Below are 20,949 nucleotides of genomic sequence, written 5' to 3'. Positions count from 1 at the left end.
CCCAACTCGCGGTAGGCCTCCAACCCAGGCCAGTTCGAGAGCGACAGCGATGTGTTGTGGCAGCGGGCACAGGTGCCCGACACCGTCTTCCACCACGGCCGCGTGGGCATCAACACAGACCGGCCGGATGAGGCGCTGGTTGTGCACGGGAATGTCAAGGTCATGGGCTCGCTTATGCACCCCTCCGACCTGCGCGCCAAGGAACACGTGCAGGAGGTGGGGACAGGGCTATGGGGCCCGGGCGGGGCCAGAGGCTGGAGCGGGCCGCCGGGGCGGGGCTCCTGGGGAGGGGGCGTGACCACGCGGAAAGGCGGGGCTGCCGGGGAAGGAAGGGAGGGAGGCTGGCCTCGAATCCCGATCTAACGACTCCAGGAGTGGGGTCTCCTCTCCGCACTGCAGCCTCCAGGTTGCCGCCCTCCTGGGCTCCGGGTCCTGCTCCGGGACGGCCGCAGGAGGGGAGAGGTTCATTCCCGGGCCTGGCTCCCCGCAGGTGGACACCACCGAGCAATTGAAGAGGATCTCGCGCATGCGGCTGGTGCACTACAGATACAAGCCCGAGTTCGCCGCCAGCGCGGGCATCGAGGCCACCGCGCCAGAGACAGGTAGGGACCGGGCTGGTGCGGACTGGGGTCCGGAAACCCAGAAACCTCGGGCCTCAGTGACCTCGCCCCCGTCACCTGGAAATCCTACCCCCAGAAACCCCTCCTCTTGACTCCCGGAACTGCGCCCCTGGGAATCATGCCTTCTAGAAGTCCCGCCCCTCAGACCTCGGAAAATCGCACCTCTCCAGGTCCCCGGAACCTCGCCCCATTGTCAGTGGAAATCCGAGAATCAGAATCGCGGCCCAGGGACCCTCGCCCTTCGCGCTAGATGAATCCTACCTTTAACCTGCCAGAATACTACCCACCACCCCTGGGATCCTTACCCCCAGGAATCCGCCCCACCCCAGCCCGGGAACCTTACACCTGAGCCCTGGAATTGCAATCCTGTGAACACTGGTTCGTGGGATCCCCCTGCTCCAGGGCTCCTTGGAATCCAAATCTCTGGGTTCCAGAACTTTACCCTCTCCAATCCTGCTCCAACCGTACATTACAGAGCTGTGAACAGCCCTTTACCATCCCCCCCACCCATCTTTGGCTTGTGCCCTGCCCCCAGGTGTCATCGCTCAGGAGGTGAAGGAGATCTTGCCTGAGGCTGTGAAAGACACCGGAGACATGATATTTGCCAATGGGAAAACCATAGAGAACTTCCTGGTGGTGAACAAGGTCTGTGGGTGGGGGAATGGGAGGGAGCCCAGAGGCAAGGGGGGAGCCAGCTGGGGGACACTCATCATCTCCATAGATACTGGGGGGCACTGCAGAGCAGAGGCAGGAGCACCCTCGGCTCTCATGCTGCCTCCAGAGCGCCCTCTGAACCCCACAGGGAGGGGTGAGTGTTCAAGGAGATGAGTGGGTAGGGATTTGGCCCCTGGAGCCTGTGTGATCAAGGGCAAGAGAAACCCTGCAGAGGGCCATGGCCTTCCACCCCCAGTAAAATGAGGGCGGGTAATAGAACTGCAAAGACATCCTTGTATGGTTATCTCCAGGCTGAAATACGTGGTTTATTGTGAGGACGACGTTTGTCACTTACCTGTCCTGAGTCTGGGCGCCAAGGAGGCGTGTAATAGGTCTCCACCCCAGCTGAATAGTAAAGTGCTGACAACTGAGACACCAGTCATCCGAGGGGGCAGATCCCGGGGCTGCAGCCTTCAGGCTTAGGAGACGAGAGCTCTGGCAGGGAGTGGGGAGGGCCATTCAGGTAGGTGGGACAGCCCAGGTGAAGGTGTTGCTTGGAGACAGGCACAGGAGCTGTGGGAGATGAGGCTGGATTGGAGGGGCCCGCCCAGGTAGGGAGGCTTTGAGGGCCTCTCAGTGGCCAAGGACAGTGGCTGCCCATCCTGCCCCCTGATGTCTGGAAGCCTGGGGCTCCCGGGGCTGACTGGGCCCTCTGTGTTGGCCCATGGCCCATGGCCCATGGCAGGAGCGCATCTTCATGGAGAATGTGGGGGCCGTGAAGGAGCTCTGCAAGCTGACAGACAACCTGGAGACGCGCATTGATGAGCTGGAGCGCTGGAGCCACAAGCTGGCCAAGCTGCGGCGGCTCGACAGCCTCAAGTCCACCGGCAGCTCGGGCGCCTTCAGGTAGGGGTGCGGGGTGAGGGAAGGTGAGACCCTTCTTCCCAGGGACACCCCTGATCCTGGCCCTCTTGCTGCAGCCATGCAGGGAGCCAGTTCAGCCGGGCAGGCAGTGTCCCTCACAAGAAGAGGCCCCCCAAGGTGGCCAGCAAGGTAAGGGTGAGCAGGGATGGCAGGCGGGTTGGAAAGGGGGCCCCCCTTGTGGCCTCCCTTTCCGGCTTGCAGTTCTCCAGCCTCACTGCCTCTGGCGCTTCCCTCTCCTTGTGACTCTGTAGCCCTCCCAGCCCTGTTTCTCTTTCTTCTTCCTTTGCCCACTGGGGAAACGGGGCACCCCCTTAACCGCCCCCCCGACCTCCAGCAGAGCCCACTGGGGGCAGCCTCAGGCTGGCCCTCTTTGCATTTGCACTTTTCCTCTTGGTCCTCAGTCATCGTCCGTGGTTCCGGACCAGGCCTGCATCAGCCAGCGCTTCCTGCAGGGAACCATCATCGCCCTGGTGGTGGTCATGGCCTTCAGGTGACTTGTCCCCTGGGCTCTCAGGGTGGCTGACTAGGGAAGTGGAGCTGCCCAGTGGAGTCAGCTGCCCATGGGCTCAGGCCTGGCGGAAGAGGAGGATGTAGCTTGGGAGATCAGGCAGCTGAGGTCTCGGTGAGGTGGGCCTTTCTGCCTCTTCCCCTCTGGGGTGACCCATTTTGCAGGCATCACCTGGGAGCCCAGCCTCAGGAGTAAGGACCACAGCCTTGTCCTAGAGAGAGGGCACTGGATGGTGGCTCCAGCTCTAACGGTCACCCTTTTCTGTGGCTCCAGCGTGGTGTCCATGTCCACACTGTACGTGCTGAGCCTGCGCACAGAGGAGGACCTGGTAGACACTGATGGGTAGGTTCCTGGAGGCCAAGCCAAGCCACCAGGCCAGGTGGGGCTTTGGTGGGCAGTCCCAGGTCGGAGAGCCATGAGACTGTCTTCTCTAAAGGAGTTCATCCTTAGCCTCTCAGCCTGCTGGGGTGCTGTGGGGGTCCAGGGAGGGCCTCCTTGGGGGGTGGGCAGCCTTTCCCAGTCCCTGCTGACGCCGATGTTTCTGTCTGGCCTGTTTAGTGCCCCTCCAGGTAGCTGGGCCTGCGAGTCAGGGCTGTCTGAGGGGCTGGGGTTGGAACATGGGGTAGGGGGAAGGAGGGCCAGGGCAGGGCCTTGGGCTCTGTGAGCCCACTGTCACCCCCAGCTCCTGGGGCCACCTCTGACTGTGTCTTCTCTTCTCTCTTCCCCTTTGCCTGTCTCACCCTTTGCCTTTTTGCTGCCCCTTAGCTCTTTTGCCGTGTCCACTTCCTGTCTCCTGGCCCTGCTCCGGCCCCAGCCCCCTGGGGGGAGTAAGGCCTTGTGCCCATGGTACGTGCTGACCGGCGCCCCTCTCCTCTGGCTCCTGCTGCCCCTCTTCCTGCCTCCCTCCCCTCCCTCTCTGCCTCTCCAGGACTGTCAGGCCCTCTCCCCTCAAGCTCTCCCAGCCCCTCTGAGCTCAGCCCATCCTTCCCCAGCAGGTCCAGCCAGAGCTTTGGGACCACGCAGCTCCGACAGTCCCCCGTGACCACTGGGCTACCAGGCATACAGCCCTCTTTGCTGCTGGGTGCGTGTGTGGGCAGGTCTGGGGTGGGACAGGGAGGTTGCTATGTTCTGTTTCGGGGGCTCCTCCGGCTCATACAGCCTCTGGCCTCCTCAGTGACCACCAGCCTCACCAGCTCAGCCCCAGGTTCTGCTGTCCGCACCTTGGACATGTGTTCCAGCCACCCCTGCCCTGTCATCTGCTGTTCCTCACCCACCACCAACCCTACCACTGGTCCTAGTCTTGGCCCCAGCTTTAACCCTGGCCATGTTCTCAGCCCAAGTCCCAGCCCCAGCACCAACCGCTCAGGTAAGGCTTTCTCTGGGCTGGGGCTTGGGGCGGGGGCTACCTGAGTAGAGAGAAAGGCCCAAATACTCATTGGTGGGAGGGTCTCCTGGAGCCTAGAACGAGGCTCTGGACAATGACTGGGAAGTTCCCCTGAGAGGACCAAGAGACACATGGGGTTCACTCAGTCTTGTGGGGGCCCTAGAGACAGCTGGACAGGAAGCAGCCAGCCTCCCTCTTCTTAGCCTGTCCCTGGTTCTATCCACAGGCCCCAGCCAGATGGCCCTTCTGCCAGTCACCAACATCAGAGCCAAGTCCTGGGGTCTTTCAGTCAATGGCATTGGCCACTCCAAGCATCACAAGAGTCTGGAGCCTCTGGCCAGCCCTGCAGTCCCCTTCCCTGGGGGGCAGGGCAAAGCCAAGAACAGTCCCAGCCTTGGTTTCCATGGCCGGGCCCGCCGAGGGGCCCTCCAGTCCAGCGTGGGCCCTGCTCAGCCCACCTGGGCCCAGGGCCAGTCAGGTACTTGCCGTACCCCTGACACTACCCAGCCCAGCCTGGCAAGGCTCACTGGCCAGGGCCCACCTCAGCCCAGTCATGTGACTGTCTGGGTTCAGACTTGTCAGTCAATAGACATTTGCTGAGCACAGAATAAGGATCAGGAATCACGCCTGCAGCCTTACATAGATCATCCCATTTAGTCCTCACAGCACTCCTGCGAGAAACGAATTGTTGTTCCTATTGTTCAGCTGAAGAAATGGGATGGAGACTAAGGTGAAGTGACCTGCCCAGGGTTATACAGCCCTTCCGAGGCAGGGCTTGTATTTGATCCCGAGCCTGGCTCCTCCTTCACCATGCCAGCACCAGGAGGGTGCTACACCAGGTCTCCCCTACTGTTTCCCAAACCTTGGATCTTTGGTTTTAAGAAAGCTACAGAACCTTTTATTGCAGTTTTCAAACTAGGTTCCTCTGAGGTACCCTGGGGGCTGCACTGGGGGCTGCCCTGGGGGTTGAAGGGGAGGCTGGGAGGCTTCCTGGCTTCAACCAGGCAGCTCTGCTCTCACCAACTTTGATTTGATGGGTTTTGTGGCTTCAAGAAAAAGAGAGCCTGGAAAATGTGGCTTACAGAGATGGAAATTCAATGTGATGGGGGAACCCCACGGGGGAGATGTTTGCCAGGCACCCGTTTACTGAGCTGCCTGCCACTCTGTGGCTGGCTCTGTACAGGGAACTGGGGGTGATGAAGACAGACACCCCCCTGTCCCCAAAGACCTCACAGAGATGAAAACACAGCAGTGTGATGAGGCTCTGAGGGGACATGCAGGTAGCTTTGGGACTGAGGAGGACACTTAATCCGGACGAAGGTGGGGAGGATCAGGGAAAACTTCTCTGGAGTTGGTGACATTTGAGCTGACTCTTTAAAGACCTTTGGAATTTGCCCAGTATGTATCTGATACCTGTCCTGACCACACAGGGTGTCCTGGATCCTGTTGGGGTCCTTGGGTCCCTGGGTCATGCCTCAGAGCTGAAAACGTACCAGGTCCAGCAAATGTTCAGCGGCCCCGGCTTCCCCCTTCCTGGGTGGATAGTCAGGCGGCAGCAAGACTATATGTGAACTAGATGAGCAAGAAGGCCTGTCTCCCCCATCTGGCTTGTCACACTTCAGTCCCACCCCTACCCAGCCAGCCAGCCTGCAGTTGGTTTGTTCAGGGAGGCTGCAAGGAGCAGCTTGCTGGTAGCGGTGTAATCATCGGCCTCGGGGCAGAGGGGAGCCTGATTTGTGTGATGCTGTCAACACTGCTGATTTCAAGCTACCAGTGTAACTGACGTTTCTGAACCCAGAACTGGGAGAGATGCCCGCAGTCAGGAACAGAGGCCTTGAGTGGGCTCCTGCACACCTAGCAAGGGATGTGAAGACCCATCCCTACTTCTGGGCGTTCCAGTTCTTTTGAGGCAGACGTCAGGCTCACGGGAACTGAGTAGTCCTAGGGCTGCTGAGGAAAGGGTGTAGTGTGATGCTGGCCATTGTGGAGGTCTGGAAAAAAATAACCTGGAACTTATTCATACTAAGGTGTGAGTGACTGCTCCAAGTCTGGCAAGGAAAGACTTGCCTGCTTCTCATTTGTGTCCTGCCTTGTCACCTTACTCCTGCCCCAACAGCCTCTCTCCTTGCAGAGCCGGTGCCCTCCCTGACCTCCATCCAGGTGCTGGAGAATTCGATGCCCATCACCTCCCAGTACTGTGCTCCAGGGGATGCCTGCAGGTGGGCTGGGCTCCCTCCCCTCACCCAGGGAGGTCCTCAGGTGACATGAGCCCAGGTGGTACAGATCGCCCAGAACTTGCCCTCTCAGGGAGGAGCCTCCCCCATAAGGCAGGGCAGCCCCTTTCCAGGCGTCTGTGGGGCTCCGGTACAGATTGGGGGCTGAGGAGTCCATGGCAGGGGGGGTGGTGGCGGCAGGGTGCCCTCAGGCTAAGGTGCCAGTTTTGCCCCTGCAGGCCTGGGAACTTCACCTACCACATCCCTGTCAGCAGCGGCACCCCACTGCACCTCAGCCTGACTCTGCAGATGAAGTGAGTGCCGGCGCGGGGGAGTGGGAGGCAGGAGGGGAGCTAGGGAGAATCTCCCGCAGAGCCTCAGAACAGCCAAGTCTGAGGACAGCCGGAGAGTCTCTGGTATTTCCTGCACGGTGGGATGAGTGCTGACTTCATTGCCTACTTCGTGGCTAACTGGCTAAATGACCTGGCCTCATGGGCTGAGGACCACATGGGATGGTCGATGGGAAAGGTTTTGTTCGAGGGCCCTGGTTATTATGCGGTGTTTCAGGCTGGGTGGAGATTCAGAGGTGTGTGGCAGGCTGGCTGGGAAGGGGCTGGGGTTGAGGGACTCCAGAACCTCATTTCTCTGGTAACTGGGCCTGTCTACAGCTCCTCCTCCCCCGTGTCTGTGGTGCTGTGCAGCCTGAGGTCAAAGGAGCAGCCATGTGAGGAGGGGGGCCTTCCACAGGGTCTCCACACCCACCAGGACACCCAGGTAGGTGCGACTGGGAAGCTGCGGGCTGGCCAGGCCCGAGCTGCTTCTCTCCTGGCACAACGGGGCCCCCAAATGGGCAAGGAGCAGAAGCTGGGAGTTATAGAGTGAAGCCATCTCCACAAGAGACACTCTGGGGCCTGGGCCTCTGTGTCCCAGGGAGGGGCACGCGTGCCCGTGTTTGTTCATTCCACTCTGCTGAGCATCTCCCGGCCCTGCCGTGCTGGAGACCTGGGGAAGAAAGCAGTTCGCAGGCGCTAATGTGGATGAGTGCAATGATGGAAACAGGCGGGTGTCTGGGAGCCCATGGTGGGGAGGGCTGTGGCTCACTGGAGGTGTCTGCAGAAGCAGGAAGGAGCCAACCTCATGCTCAGGTTGGGGAAGTGGCACAGCTAGATGTGCAGCATTAGAGGGCCCCTCAAGTTCCATGTTTGGCCACCTCTTCCGGGAGAACTGGATGGCGAGCTCCTCCCTGGCCAGGTAACCTGAAGTTATAACAGTCCCTGGGGCCGATGGACCCCCAGTTTCTCCTTGAGCCTAAGAGGCCATGGGAGAAGACTCTCAGGACAAATGAAGGGAAGTAGTGATTATTTTTTCTCGCCCATTCCTGTGTTTACTCAGAAAATACTGATTGGGGCCCCATCTGTCCCAGGCCCTGTGCTGGGTGGGCCCAGCTGCAGGGGAGAGAGGTGGAATAGACACAGGTTTTGACTTCCAAGAACATACTCTATAGTGAGGCAGAAAAGACGTGCAGAAAGCACCTCCAACAGAGGTGGGGGTGCTTCTGAGGGAGGCCCGAGCCCCGTGGCCCTGCAGAAGAGACAGTGTCCGAGAGAGAGGGAGAGCCCAGCTAGACATGCAGCAGACAAGGTGCTCGGGCCTGAAACCACATCACAGACACACAGCCAAAGCCTCAGGTAGATGGGCAAGCTGCCTGAGGCCAGGCTGCATGCCACCCTGTGAGGGAGACAGCCAGACAGACCTGGGTTTGAATCCCAGCTGTGTGATTTTGCCACACTGTGTGATTTTTAGGAAGTGGCTCAGTTTCCTCATCCAGAAGATGGGGCTAGTAGCAGCACTGTGTCACTGGATTGTACTGAGGATGGGGCTAATGAAATACTTTGATGTGCCCAGAGCATAATGGGTGAGGGAACCCAGCACAACAGGACTGGGAAGGAGGCTGGGGCCAGGTGGAGGTGGCTGTGGACCTGCCAGTCCCGGGCACGGTCTGCATGGAGTAGCTGCCATTGCTCCTTCTGCCAAAGCAGAACATGCTCCTTCCCATCTCTTCAAAGTTCTCTGCTTTTTTCCTTCATAAAACTCCCCACAGACTCCAGGACTGCGACAGCCGTGGTGAGAGATGCTGGTTGGGATAAGGGCAGCAGTCTGTCCTGACCCCTCTCTCCCTTCTCTCCAGGGCACCTCTCACCAGTGGCTAATAACCATCCTGTCCTTCCGTGAATTCACCTACCACTTCCGGGTGGCACTGCTGGTGAGCAGGGGCATCCCACCTACCCCGGAGGTCTGGGCACCCCTGTCTGCGACATGGGGCTTGAGGAATGGGGGGTTTGCACAGTATGTGGTAGGGCTGGGGCACAGTGTCAAGCAATGTCAGCAGGGAGTGCCGTCTGCCCCGCACCCCCAGAGCCGCCTCACCTTCCCACGTTCCTTCCACCCAGGGTCAGGCCAACTGCAGTTCAGAGGCTCTCGCCCAGCCAGCCGCAGACTACTACTTCCACTTCTACCGCCTGTGTGACTGAGCCGCCCTCCTGAGGCAGCACCACACCAGGGACCAGGGGTGCCCAGGTACCCCCAACACTGGATGCAATGGTGTTACACTGGAGCCCGCTGCAGGCCAGCTCTGCTGTTCACTGGCCCTACCCGAGACTGGTGAAACTGGAAGTCTTCACACTGGAGTTGCTGTTCCAGCTGGTCGCCCCTCACGGCACAGAGGGAACCTGAGAGCCAGAGACTTGCTGGGCCTTCCTGCCTGGTACCCCCTAGGGGCCAGGACAGGACCAGTTTACCTCTTTCCAGATGTGGTGGTTGGAGGGCTGGTTCAGGTGCCCTGGAGGGAAGGGGAAGCCTGTGGCCCTGATTTGTTCAGAGCCCACTCTCCCTTGCCTCCCCTTTTGAGACTGGAGCCAACCCTCTTGGAGAGAGGACCTGTCCACCTTTGAGATCAGCAAGGGGCTTGGATCCAGCCCTAAGAGACTTGGGTGGACCCCCATGAGTCAATGGAGGGCAGACGGCTCTCCCCCTTAAAGCTGTTCCCTGGGGGATGGCTTGGTAGTGGACTTTCTGGGGTTTGCCTGTTACGCCAGACTCGGACTTCTAAGCTTTAAGTGTGGCCCAGGAGGTTTCTTCTCCCTGGGAGGGCTTGGCTCCAAAGAAGTCCCAGGGCAGCCGAGGCCAGCCCTGGATGGGTTGGAGAAACTGACTTTGTGCCTTAAGTCTACTCAGTGCCTGGTGAAGCCACCCTCAGCCCTTCCCAGGCCTGAACCAGTAGGGGCCAGTGGGCCAGGTAAGCCCTAGAGCCTTGAACCAGGAATATCCAGGAAGAGGAAATTCCCTTTGAGCCCCCAGATGGTGTTGCAGCTTCACTGCCTGCGTTCCTGGGAGCATCTGGAGCTCACAGTGATCAGTGACCACATCATTCTCTCTGAGCAGAAGAGCAGGAATCCCTCAAGCAGCAGCCTGGTCTTGGCTGGTGGGCAGATGCAAGTAGCTTTTGCGTTATTAATGAAGTAATTACTAAATGCACTTAAACCAGGGCAGGAAGGAGTGGAAGGGTGGAGCTAGAAAGCTCAGTGGGCCAGAGCAGGGGTGTGACACTTGCAAAGACAGGGCTCTGACTCTGATCCCTCCCAGGGAGCCTCAGACACCCATCCCACTCCCGACCACCAAGACCCTGGGTTAGGGAAGAAGTTGTATCTTAAGTGCCACCTTCAAGTTTCTTAGTGGTGCCTGGTGCATTCTGAGGCTACATCCAGGCTCATGGAAGGAGGGTGGTATTCATTTAGCCATGTCTGCCATGGGTCCAGAAATGGGAAAGGGAATTGCTGTCCTTGCCCTGTGGTATGCTGCCACCACTTTGGGAAGCAGGCCTTGCCCCTGTCCCACCACTCATTCTCAGCTTTGAATGGGAGGCCTTTCTATAGTGGAGCTGAATCCTTGAAGCCTATGAACTGCAGGCCCCCTTTTGCCATTGATCTCAAAGCACTTGTCCTCAGGATAAGGAACAGCACGGGGATGCAGGAATAGCAGGGGTAGCTTCCTCCCAGCCCCCTCCCCAATTTGGTTCCGCTGACATAGGAATTTTACGATTCCCATACCATGCAGGGGCTGAGCCTTCCTTAGGATGACTTTGTTCTCCCTCCCACTGGGGGAATCCTCCCTATGCCTTAAAACTGCCGAGCCCCACTCCGTGTAATAGGATTCCTGGGCTTCCTCAATGGGGGTTCATGTTCTTGGACTGCAGCCCCTCAGTCCTTAACTGGAAAGTGACTGTCCACTACCCCCTGGAGCCCACCTGGACACAGCACAGCCCCAAACCCGTTAGCAGCTGGCTCTGTTTCCATGCCTGGGGAGGGGTTCCTCAGTGCAGGAGTTGGGGCCAGGCTGGGGCTCCAAGCTGCTTGAGGGGGTCAACCTTGGACCAAAGTTGCCTTAAGCCTGTGGTAAAAGGGCTTCAGGGAAGGTAAGTGGGCCACCTGCTAGAAGCTGCCAGCTGCCCGGCTGGCAATGGTGTGTGTCTTGGCCCCGTCCCTGCCCTGGGGTCCAGCAGGTCATCCCTCCCTTCTCTCTCCTTTGGCGTTTGTTCCTGTAGCCACTGGGCTAATCTCCCCCTAGCTTCAAGCTGTACATAGGGCCTCCCAGTGCAAATCCTCCTGCCCATACCTTGCCCCCTTAGAAGCCTGCGTGTGCATAGAGCGCCCCCTACCTCCCAGTTAACTCCCAGTTCTTCTCCCTGAGCTTGGTATTTATCGTGTGCCAACTCTGACTCTGAGGTGGGCAGTGAGGGAAGCAGCCCCGGGCCTGCTTGCTTCCTGTCCCCGAAATGTTCTTTTCTTCTGAAGTAAATATACATATATAAATAAATGTATAAATACTGCTTTGTATCTGAGCTTGCCTCCTTGTCTCTTCTTGGGATTGGTCTGGTGGGAGAGGAGTCACCTATGAGGCTACGGCCAATTGGAATTCAAAGTTCTTCCTGAGAAGCCTGGAATCTCTGAGCTCCTGAACCAGAGGGCCAAATGGATGCTTCATACCCCTTATCCTCTTAGCTTCATACTGGGGCTAGGAGTGGACTCATCAGCCCCTCCCATGGCCACACCTTCCCCTCCCCCGCACCCGCTGCTGCCCACCTGCATTAAAAGTAGCCACCGAGGGGAAAAGCCTTCTTAGAGGGACAAGCTGAGCATGGTGAGGATGTCCCAGCACAGAGAAGGGTGGCTATGTTTACGGCAGGGACTGGCCTAGGGCAGAATGGACCGATGTGGGTTCCTAGAGAAGTTTGTCCTAGAAACAATAGAAAAGGGTAGGCCCAGACCCTATCCACAGGTAAGCCTTAAATTCCAATGACAAAACACCGGTGCCACACAAATCTCATCCCCCTTAAGTAAATCAGCAGCAGGAACTGTGAAAGGCAGATGAGAAATGGGAAAGGGGAAGAGATTGGGGAAGCAATGTAGGTCCCAGCACCCCACCACCCCCGCAGAATGGGCCCCAGACAGGACTGCCATACATCTGCATTTATTATGAGCAGCAGGTGGGACACTTCCAGCAACAGTAAAAAAAAAAAAAGTAATTTACAAAAGCAGGTGTTCAGTGAAGCCATCTGGTTGTTACCTAAAAGAGGAGAGGGGTATCAAAATGAGACCAATGGCCCTTCTTTCCTCCTTCTCTCCCTGCACCCCTGTGCTCCTGGGGCAAGGGCTATCGAGCACACACCTCTGAGGATGAGCCACCACAGCTGATTCCCAGTGGCCTGTTTGGTAGATTGTCTGCAGCAAGTTTTAAGCCCTGGATCTTGACCCCCTTTCAGCCAGCTGACTTCCCAGAAGCCTCTCCAAGTCACTGGGGTCTGACTTCTAAGAATGTAAATGTACAACCATGGGATGCCTGCGTCCACACTTCTACGTGGTACATCCCAAAGGAAGATCAAGGCCTTGGGCCATGTAAGCTCAGAACTGACAAAGTCACATTTGGCTCAACTCCATATGAGGGGCAGGGAAAGAGGCACAAATGTCTAGTGTCCCTACCCATTCCACTGAGTCTGTCTCCATCAACCAAGAGGTCATGCTGGCAAGAGCTTTAAGGACCCTGCTGACCTGACTCTGGGGAGGCTTCCCTGGGCTATGCCTTGGAGGCTCACGTGTCCATCCCATTGCAGCTCTTACCCTTGGGTGATCACACATAGATGCCGACCCAGAGCAGAAGGAAGAGGACTCCAAAGCCCATGAAGAGTGAGGCCACCAAGGAGATGAGGAGCTCTTTATAGATATCACGAGTGTACTTGGTAGAGGTGACCTCGTAACTGGGCACAGCAGTTAAGGCAAAGCGAAGGGGTGGACTGTGGAGTGCACAGAGCCCAGCCCACGGCACTCTGAGGAGAAAAGTATTGGCTCAATGCCTTCTGAGAGGCCTATCTGGCTCAGAGCAGCCAGGCAGAGGGGCCTAAGAGATGCCTTGGACTCTGGTACTCCACTGCCATGAAGAAAATGAGACCCAGAGGAGTTAGGTCACTTGCCCCAGGTCACACAGCTTATGAGGGCCAGAGCTGGGACTAGCCCTCAGACCTCCTGACACCTGAGTGCACCCTTCCTTACACCACCTTTCCAACTGTAGCACCCCTATTCCCCACCTCCACTCCAGCCAGGCCCCCTGCTCACCGTCTTGGAAATCCAAAGAACAAACTGAGCTCACCTGAACTTGGGAAATAAGGCCATAACCTGCCCCTGGGCATCACCAGCCCTCCTCTCCTCCTTACCTTCTCTCAGCCCCAATCCAATGTACAAAACCGGCGGGGTCCATGTACCTAGCGTGGTTTCTCCCTGAGCTTCCCACATCACTAATGCTGGTCCTCTGGCTGCTCAGTGAAAGGATACACGAAGAACCAGGCGGTGAAGAACATGCCGATGGCCAAAAGCACCACAGTCAGATGGGGGAAGACAGCTGGGTTCACTGGGCTGGTATATCTGCTCATAGCCTCGAGCTCCTAGAGGAGGGCAAGAGATCACAGCTATCAAAGAATCCCATGATTTCAGCCTGGAGAGAACGCGGGGTTATCAAGGAGCCTGGTGCTGCTGTGAAAGAGGCTGATTTTAGCCCAGAAATATAGCTGCAGATCAATGGTCCTTAGCATTTTCTGAGGCCAATGATCTGACCACTATGAAAATGTGACTAAAGGTACAAACTCTCTGCCTGAGAAAAACCACATACAAGAAAAAGTTTGCCTACAATTTCCGGAGCTTTGTGGACCAGTGCCTATAGACACCAAGCTGAGAACCCCTGCTGTAAGTCACTGACTGGTGGTACCCAGATCTCAATATCTCTTTTTTTGACGGAGTCTCATTTTTTGGACAGCGTCTCACTCTGTCGCCTGGGCTGGAGGGCAGTGGCACGATCTTGGCTCACTGCAACCTCTGCCTCCCGGGTTCTAGAGATTCTCACACCTCAGCCTCTCGAGTAGCTGGGATTACAGGTGCGCACCACCACATCTAATTTTTGTATTTTTAGTAGAGATGGGGTTTTGCCAGGATGGTCTTAAATTCCTGACCTCAGGTGATCTGCCTGCCTCGGCCTCCCAAAGTACTGAGATTACAGGTGTGAGTTGCCGCGCCCAGGCTCAATTTTTTTTTTTTTCAGACAGTCTTGCTCTATCGCCCAGGCTGGAGTGCCTGGAGTGCAGTGGTGTGAACTCGGCTCACTGCAAGCTCCGCCTTCTGGGTTCAAGTGATTCTCCTGCCTCAGCCTCCCAAGCAGCTGGGATTACAGGCGTGAACCGCCATGCCCGGCTAATTTTTTGTATTTTTAGTAGAGACAGGGTTTCACGTTGCTGGCCAGGCTGGTCTTGAACTTCTGACCTCCTGATCCGCCCGCCTCGGCCTCCCAAAGTGCTGGGAATACAAGAGTGAGCCACCGCGCCTGGCCCTCAATTTCCAATTCAGTATTTTCCTCACTACCTATGCTATTATGGAATCTTGTGAGCTATGGTCAAGACGTTCAAGTTCTGGTTCTACTGAGTAATCTGAGTCTGAGTAAAGTGATTGCAATATCTATTTCACAGGACTGAAAAATAAGAAAGATGATGAATCAAAGCACCTAGTGCCTGGCAGGGAGTATTTTGCTCAATAGGTATTTGCTTCCTTCCTAAGGCTGTAGGGAAGATGATGAGATAATGCCTTTTATGAAAGAGGGCTGTAAACGTAAAGATCTGTACAAATGTTAACTTCATTGTCACCCGTCAGCCAATGCTTCTAAAATCCAGAACATAACAACTCTAGAGAACTAAACTGCCCCCATTGTTCTGAGACACTGGAATTCAATTCAGTAAACAATCACGGCCCCCTTCCCCCAAAATGATAAAGACAATCACTGCCATTTATTGAGCTTCCAATTACGGGCCCTGTTTGGCACTGGGAATACAAAGATGAATAGACATCATCCCAGAGCTAGATGCGCGTCAGACGGTGGTCACTAGGAGGCGTGGCCGAAAACAAAGAAGTCCATGGAACGTGGCCAGAGATCTGTAGAGGCTGTGGGCGCTCCTAGGAGAGTCTGGCCAAGTGCCTGAGAGTTGGAAGTGCTTCACCAAGAAACATTTGCCCAGGGCATTGTAGGATGGGCACGGGTTCGACAGAAGAACTTTCCAGATAAAGATAACACACCACCGATAACAGAGATATACAAACTAGAAGGTATTCAAACTTCGCCCCACGCCTCTCACCCTTAGAAAACGCGAGCTCAGAAACCTAAGGAGTTCATGGCAAGGGGCTTCCCCCTTCCCCACCCTTCAGCCCAAGCCGGAGGTTCCAGGAGCGTCTAGCCCTCTGGATCTCCGGCGTCTAAGGAGAGAAGCGCGGTGTGGGTCAGACCCCGAGGGGTCCTCGCATCTCCGTCTGGAACTCCCCTCAACGATCTCACCATTTTGCCCCGCGCAGGCTAATCCGCCGCTCCGCCACCGGAAGAACACGTCGGCAGGAGCAGGCGCCCAGCACAACCGGAAAAGGAAGTGCCTCCGGAGCAAGTGGCATTGAGGGACTTGTAGTCCTGCGATTTAGGGTGTAGAGGGAGCAGGGGCCTGCGGGGACCTGGTGTGGGTGGAGTGGGGACAAGCGGTGGAGAAGGGTACGCCAGGGTCGCTGAGAGACTCTGTTCTCCCTGGAGGGACTGGTTGCCATGAGAGCAGCCGTCTGAGGGGACGCAGTGTGCACTACACGCCCCAAGAGGCTGTGCGTGGCAAGCAGGTCACGTGACGGGAGCGCGGGCTTTGGAAGGCGGCTGAACGTCAGGCGACCCGCCGCTAAGCTGAGAAGGGAGAGCGGGTTTAGGACCGCCTGCCCGGGGCAACCCCGAACCAAGCTTTAGCCGCCGAGGCCTCGTGTCCCAAAGGCCAGGTGAGACCCCGTGGGAGGCGCCTCCGGGAACGACGGGGTCCGCTTGGCGCTGGGGGCCGTGGGGAGCCGGGGTCTGGAGTGCGCGGGATTCGCAGTCAAGCAGTCCCGCCACTTTTCCCCCTGTGAGCCTTGGGCCAGTCACGTAAACGCCGAGCCTCTTTTTCCTCCATTGTAGAAAAGCGGTAATAAGTTCCGCCTTATGCGGTCGTGTTGTATTTTTCCTAAGACTTTGGACGAGAAACATTTCTGACACTTGAGTTGTTTAGGCCCCTTCCCTGCCTACCTGTCTGTGGGACGCCGCGAGGGGATCAAGGGCTACATGGCCTGGTCCTCAGTCCACACTCCAGCAGCGCGGCCGGCTTGAGGCAAGAGCCGAAGGGTTGAACAGGCCTGGAGAGGGGACATTAGAGGTTTCCGTCTGTTGTCTCAGTTAACCCTGGCAGCAACCCTGAGAGATAGGCATGGTAATCGTTCTTCTTCTGTAGATGAGAAAATAAACCTCAGTGGCTTGGTAATGCCACACGGATGGTAAATGGCGCGCCTAGATTCAAGGCCAGAATCTTTTGCCGCTGCAATTCACAGGGGAATTACTCATATTAATCAAATGAATAATTCATTATCCATTAATTATTAATTGATTAATAATCCAGGGATGGACCTGGAAGGACGCGTGAGAGGATGGCGAGAGGAGGGCACAGCTAAGGAAAAGTGGGAAAAGGCGGGCCTTATTCCAGCTTTCTGTTGAGATCCCAGAATGTAAGGTTAGGTTGGGAACCAGAACATGAAAGATCGTGATGCCATGCTGAAGTGTTTGGACTGAATTAGAAGGAAGAATTGAACAGTCATTGATGCTCTAGAAAGAACCCTGTGAAGAAAGAGTGGGAACAATGAAAAGGCCTGATGGAGTCTTCCGTTTCTTCTTTCTCTTTTGTTTTGTCTTCTTTTCTTTTCTTGACAGGGTCTTGCTCTGTTGCCCAGGCTGGAGTGTGGTGGCACAATCATAGCTCGCTGCAGCCTGGAACTCCTGGGCTCCTGTGATCCTCCCACCACGGCCTCCCAAAGTGCTGGGATTACTGACCAGAGCCTCCGTGCCTGGCCCCAGTAGAATATTTCTTGGAGTATTGGACACATACCAACAGTGGGTACAAGATGAGTTTTTTATTTTTTTATTTTTTTGAGACGGAGTCTCACTCTTGCTAGGCTGGAGTGCAGTGGCACAATCTCAGCTTACTGCATTCTCTGCCTCCTGGGTTCAAGCGATTCTCCTGCCTCAGCCTCCCGAGTAGCTGGGATTACAGGTGCACGCCACCACACCCAGCTAATTTTTTTTTTTTTTTTTTGTATTTTTAGTAGAGACAGGGTTTCACTGTGTTGGCCAGGATGGCAAGATGATTTTAAATTGCACCCCCTAAAAATCCTTTTTAATAGTTATACATTTAACACATATTAAAATATAACTAATAGAACACAAATATTATTGCTTATGAGTTTTCCAGTTTAGTTTTAAAAAAAAAATTGTAAGTGAATGAAAGTACAGGTTTTAGTTGGAAGTAGCAAAAATCGTGAGGGTGATTTGGGAAACACTGCTATCTGGGAAACACTGAACTCTGAAGTGCAGTACTCTTTTGAGCCCAGTGACTACAGCATGCCAGACCCCTAAATCAGGACCTGGGGAGGAACCATGGAGTTAACATTTCAGACTGAGTGGTGGAGAGAAAACGCAAAGGGAAAGACTTGAAACTCTAGCAACATTATAATAAAAGTAGAAACTCTTATGTGCTGAGGCGATGACGAAAAGAGTTTAGAGAAGCTTGTGAGAAAGCCACATCACCTCCATTCAGATATGTTTGCAATCCCTTTTCAAGGCTACCTTGTTAGTCAGGGTTCTCCAGAGACTCAAAACAAATCAGATCTGTTTGTTTAGCTGGTGTATTTGCCTGTCTTTCAGGTCTGCCATTATGGTCCCTGGACTCCTCAAGCCAGGCCAAGCACCCTGGCCTTCTGTGGTCCTTGATGGAGACCTATGTTGCAGGTTTTTTTTTTTGTATAATAAATAATGCTGCTACCGTAGAATATCAACAATATCTTATTTCTCTAAGCACCTGGTTCAATTTCTGGTACTCGTTGAGCCTTACTATTGAGTAAATTCTCCTGCTAGACTGAGTTTTTTGAGAATGGGGACCTTGTTCATCTTTTTATCTTTAGCAGTGCTGACATGGTGTCCTTTTTGTTGTGTGGAATTTAGTTGAAGGCATGAAGTTGGTGAGATAACACCAGTTATAACCTTTCTCCTTTCCTCTGTCTCTGACTTGCCTTTCTTTTTTAGTCATCCCTCCTCTGTGTTGCCATGGGAATTCAAGGCCTGGCCAAACTAATTGCTGATGTGGCCCCCAGTGCCATCCGGGAGAATGACATCAAGAGCTACTTTGGCCGTAAGGTGGCCATTGATGCCTCTATGAGCATTTATCAGTTCCTGATTGCTGTTCGCCAGGGTGGGGATGTGCTGCAGAATGAGGAGGGTGAGACCACCAGCCACCTGATGGGCATGTTCTACCGCACCATTCGCATGATGGAGAACGGCATCAAGCCTGTGTATGTCTTTGATGGCAAGCCGCCACAGCTCAAGTCAGGCGAGCTGGCCAAACGCAGTGAGCGGCGGGCTGAGGCAGAGAAGCAGCTGCAGCAGGCTCAAGCTGCTGGGGCCGAGCAGGAGGTGGAAAAATTCACTAAGCGGCTGGTGAAGGTCACTAAGCAGCACAATGATGAGTGCAAACATCTGCTGAGCCTCATGGGCATCCCTTATCTTGATGCACCCAGCGAGGCAGAGGCCAGCTGTGCTGCCCTGGTGAAGGCTGGCAAAGTCTATGCTGCGGCTACCGAGGACATGGACTGCCTCACCTTCGGCAGCCCTGTGCTAATGCGACACCTGACTGCCAGTGAAGCCAAAAAGCTGCCAATCCAGGAATTCCACCTGAGCCGGATTCTGCAGGAGCTGGGCCTGAACCAGGAACAGTTTGTGGATCTGTGCATCCTGCTAGGCAGTGACTACTGTGAGAGTATCCGGGGTATTGGGCCCAAGCGGGCTGTGGACCTCATCCAGAAGCACAAGAGCATCGAGGAGATCGTGCGGCGACTTGACCCCAACAAGTACCCTGTGCCAGAAAATTGGCTCCACAAGGAGGCTCACCAGCTCTTCTTGGAACCTGAGGTGCTGGACCCAGAGTCTGTGGAGCTGAAGTGGAGTGAGCCAAATGAAGAAGAGCTGATCAAGTTCATGTGTGGTGAAAAGCAGTTCTCTGAGGAGCGAATCCGCAGTGGGGTCAAGAGGCTGAGTAAGAGCCGCCAAGGCAGCACCCAGGGCCGCCTGGATGATTTCTTCAAGGTGACCGGCTCACTCTCTTCAGCTAAGCGCAAGGAGCCAGAACCCAAGGGATCCACTAAGAAGAAGGCAAAGACTGGGGCAGCAGGGAAGTTTAAAAGGGGAAAATAAATGTGTTTCCCCATTATACCTCCTTGACCCCAGAATATTTGCCCTCTTGTACCCTTAAGAGCTACAGCCAGAGAAACCTTCACGGGGTGGAGAGAGGATTCTAAGGCTTTTCTAGTGTGACCCTTTTCAGTAGTGCTAGTCCCTTTTTTACTTGATCTTAATGGCAAGAAGGCCACAGAGGTACTTTTCCTTTTTTAGCTCAGGAAAATATGTCAGGCTCAAACCACTTCTCAGGCAGTTTAATGGACACTAAGTCCATTGTTACATGAAAGTGATAGATAGCAACAAGTTTTGGAGAAGAGAGAGGGAGATAAAAGGGGGAGACAAAAGATGTACAGAAATGATTTCCTGGCTGGCCAACTGGTGGCCAGTGGGAGGTGATGGTGGACCTAGACTGTGCTTTTCTGTCTTGTTCAGCCTTGACCCACCTTGAGAGAGCGCCATCAGGAAGGCGCATCTTAGCAGATGGGAGGAACTGCTGAGAGAAGATAGGCAGAGAGCTGGAGCCCCTGGAGTTGACTGTGTCTGTGTTTGTGACTGATTACTGGCTGTGTCTTGGGTGGGCAGAAACTCGAACTTGCTATGTAATTTGTGTCTAGTTATTCAGAGGAGTAAGATGGTGATGTTCATCTGGCAATCAGCTGAGTTGAGACTTTGGAATAAGACACTGGTTTTCATGCGCTGTTTTTGTTTTAAAGTTATGAAGAAAAAAAGTCAATAAAATTCTAAAAGTAACCAAAATGTCGTGTTCTTTGAGAACATTTGAAAATATCCCAAGTGACCATGGCTCCAAATAGCTTTCCTTTTCACTCTTAACATGCTGTCATTGCACTCGATTAACAATGGCTGGTTTGAGAGTGGCCACAAGATGGCGCCATGCTCCATAAAATGGCCATAGCAGCTAGATGGAACTTCAGCCCTTAGGAGGAGGATGCTTTGTTTATTTTATCTTGCTGGGAGAGGAGTTTTAATATGTTGAATAGATTTCTAGTCTCTCACTCCATGTGAGATCAAAGGAGTGCCTTTAAGAAAGCCTCACAATTTAGATCAACTACCTCATAACATCCAAGCATTTACTTTGCCACTACTTGTAAACTGAAAGCTGCCATTCAGAAACCATTTGCTTGTTCCTTTTGTAACCTCAAATCCAAGATATTGTTTCCCATAGAGATGGCATGTTTTTGAACTTTGAAAGTTTTATAATCCTGATAAAGCTTGGCCCATTTGAATGTCCGATGTTTTAGCATTCCTGTCAGGGCCATTTGAAGTTAACAGGGACACTTATGTAACTGTCCGAAATTTAAGCTGGCAATGTCTTGACAGATTAAACAGGTAGGGAGCCTGAAGACCAGTAGTTTTCAAGTCTTTTAATGGAGAAACCTATTCTTCAAGTGTAATCTTATGTGAAACTAGGATGTACAGGTTCCTCTGGTTGAAGCTGGAATGGGATAAAGTTTACCCAGCAACGGCCTCATAACTAGGGTACTTTTTGAAAACTGGTGTTGACAAAAAGTTCTATCCCAAGGGCAGGTAACTTTTGAAACCGATTTTCCCAGATTATACCAAGCCACACAACTTATTTGAGCTCTGTTTTCTGATTCAGGTAGATTGCTTCTAAATCTGCAGTAATGGTGATAGGAACTAAAGACGGTAAGATTTCTTTTTTTTTTTTTTTTTTCTGAGACAGAGTCTCTTGCTCTGTCACCCAGGCTGGAGTTCAGTAGTGCGATCTTGGCTCAATGCAGCCTCAGCCTCCTGGGCTCA

General features: G+C 54.5%; 3 protein-coding genes across 6 annotated transcripts in view; 2 read left to right on the top strand and 1 right to left on the bottom strand.

Moving 5' to 3' along the window:
- The window catches only part of MYRF (myelin regulatory factor), a 35,992-nt gene extending 24,792 nt beyond the window's left edge, over nt 1-11,200 (top strand). The window contains exons 12-27 of one of the 3 annotated variants that reach the window (XM_054439101.2): nt 16-216; nt 491-602; nt 1,156-1,265; nt 2,020-2,180; nt 2,255-2,327; nt 2,600-2,688; nt 2,980-3,048; nt 3,472-3,552; nt 3,702-3,787; nt 3,881-4,072; nt 4,317-4,568; nt 6,222-6,309; nt 6,543-6,617; nt 6,972-7,077; nt 8,492-8,566; nt 8,754-11,200. In XM_054439101.2, coding sequence (XP_054295076.1) covers nt 16-216; nt 491-602; nt 1,156-1,265; nt 2,020-2,180; nt 2,255-2,327; nt 2,600-2,688; nt 2,980-3,048; nt 3,472-3,552; nt 3,702-3,787; nt 3,881-4,072; nt 4,317-4,568; nt 6,222-6,309; nt 6,543-6,617; nt 6,972-7,077; nt 8,492-8,566; nt 8,754-8,834 — 1,851 coding nt within the window. In that variant the 3' untranslated portion in view covers nt 8,835-11,200. Of the gene's footprint in view, nt 1-15; nt 217-490; nt 603-1,155; nt 1,266-2,019; nt 2,181-2,254; nt 2,328-2,599; nt 2,689-2,979; nt 3,049-3,471; nt 3,553-3,698; nt 3,788-3,880; nt 4,073-4,316; nt 4,569-6,206; nt 6,310-6,542; nt 6,618-6,971; nt 7,078-8,491; nt 8,567-8,753 lie in introns of all 3 variants that reach the window. The other 2 variants (XM_054439100.2, XM_054439102.2) reach the window with 2 other exon arrangements.
- A 613-nt stretch (nt 11,201-11,813) lies between these two features.
- On the bottom strand, nt 11,814-15,359 carry TMEM258 (transmembrane protein 258). Its single transcript, XM_054438252.1, has 4 exons — nt 15,223-15,359; nt 13,185-13,294; nt 12,477-12,613; nt 11,814-11,925 (listed from the first exon to the last, which is right to left on the bottom strand). The coding sequence occupies exons 1-3, from the start codon at nt 15,223-15,225 to the stop codon at nt 12,487-12,489; spliced, it is 240 nt and encodes a 79-aa protein (XP_054294227.1). The 5' UTR covers nt 15,226-15,359; the 3' UTR covers nt 11,814-11,925; nt 12,477-12,486.
- On the top strand, nt 13,948-19,920 carry FEN1 (flap structure-specific endonuclease 1). Of its 2 annotated transcripts, none has more exons than XM_054438251.2 (2): nt 13,948-14,996; nt 18,022-19,920. In XM_054438251.2, the coding sequence occupies exon 2, from the start codon at nt 18,043-18,045 to the stop codon at nt 19,183-19,185; it is 1,143 nt and encodes a 380-aa protein (XP_054294226.1). In that variant the 5' UTR covers nt 13,948-14,996; nt 18,022-18,042; the 3' UTR covers nt 19,186-19,920. The 2 variants fall into 2 exon arrangements, with proteins under 2 accessions (XP_054294226.1, XP_054294225.1); XM_054438250.2 differs by lacking the exon at nt 13,948-14,996 and adding an exon at nt 15,430-15,695.
- Nucleotides 19,921-20,949: the final 1,029 nt, after the last annotated feature.

This window comes from Pongo pygmaeus, chromosome 9, assembly GCF_028885625.2.
Source record: "Pongo pygmaeus isolate AG05252 chromosome 9, NHGRI_mPonPyg2-v2.0_pri, whole genome shotgun sequence".
Taxonomy (NCBI): domain Eukaryota; kingdom Metazoa; phylum Chordata; class Mammalia; order Primates; family Hominidae; genus Pongo; species Pongo pygmaeus.
Note: the sequence above shows the minus strand (reverse complement) of the source record. Positions and strands in the feature narration are given on the sequence as shown.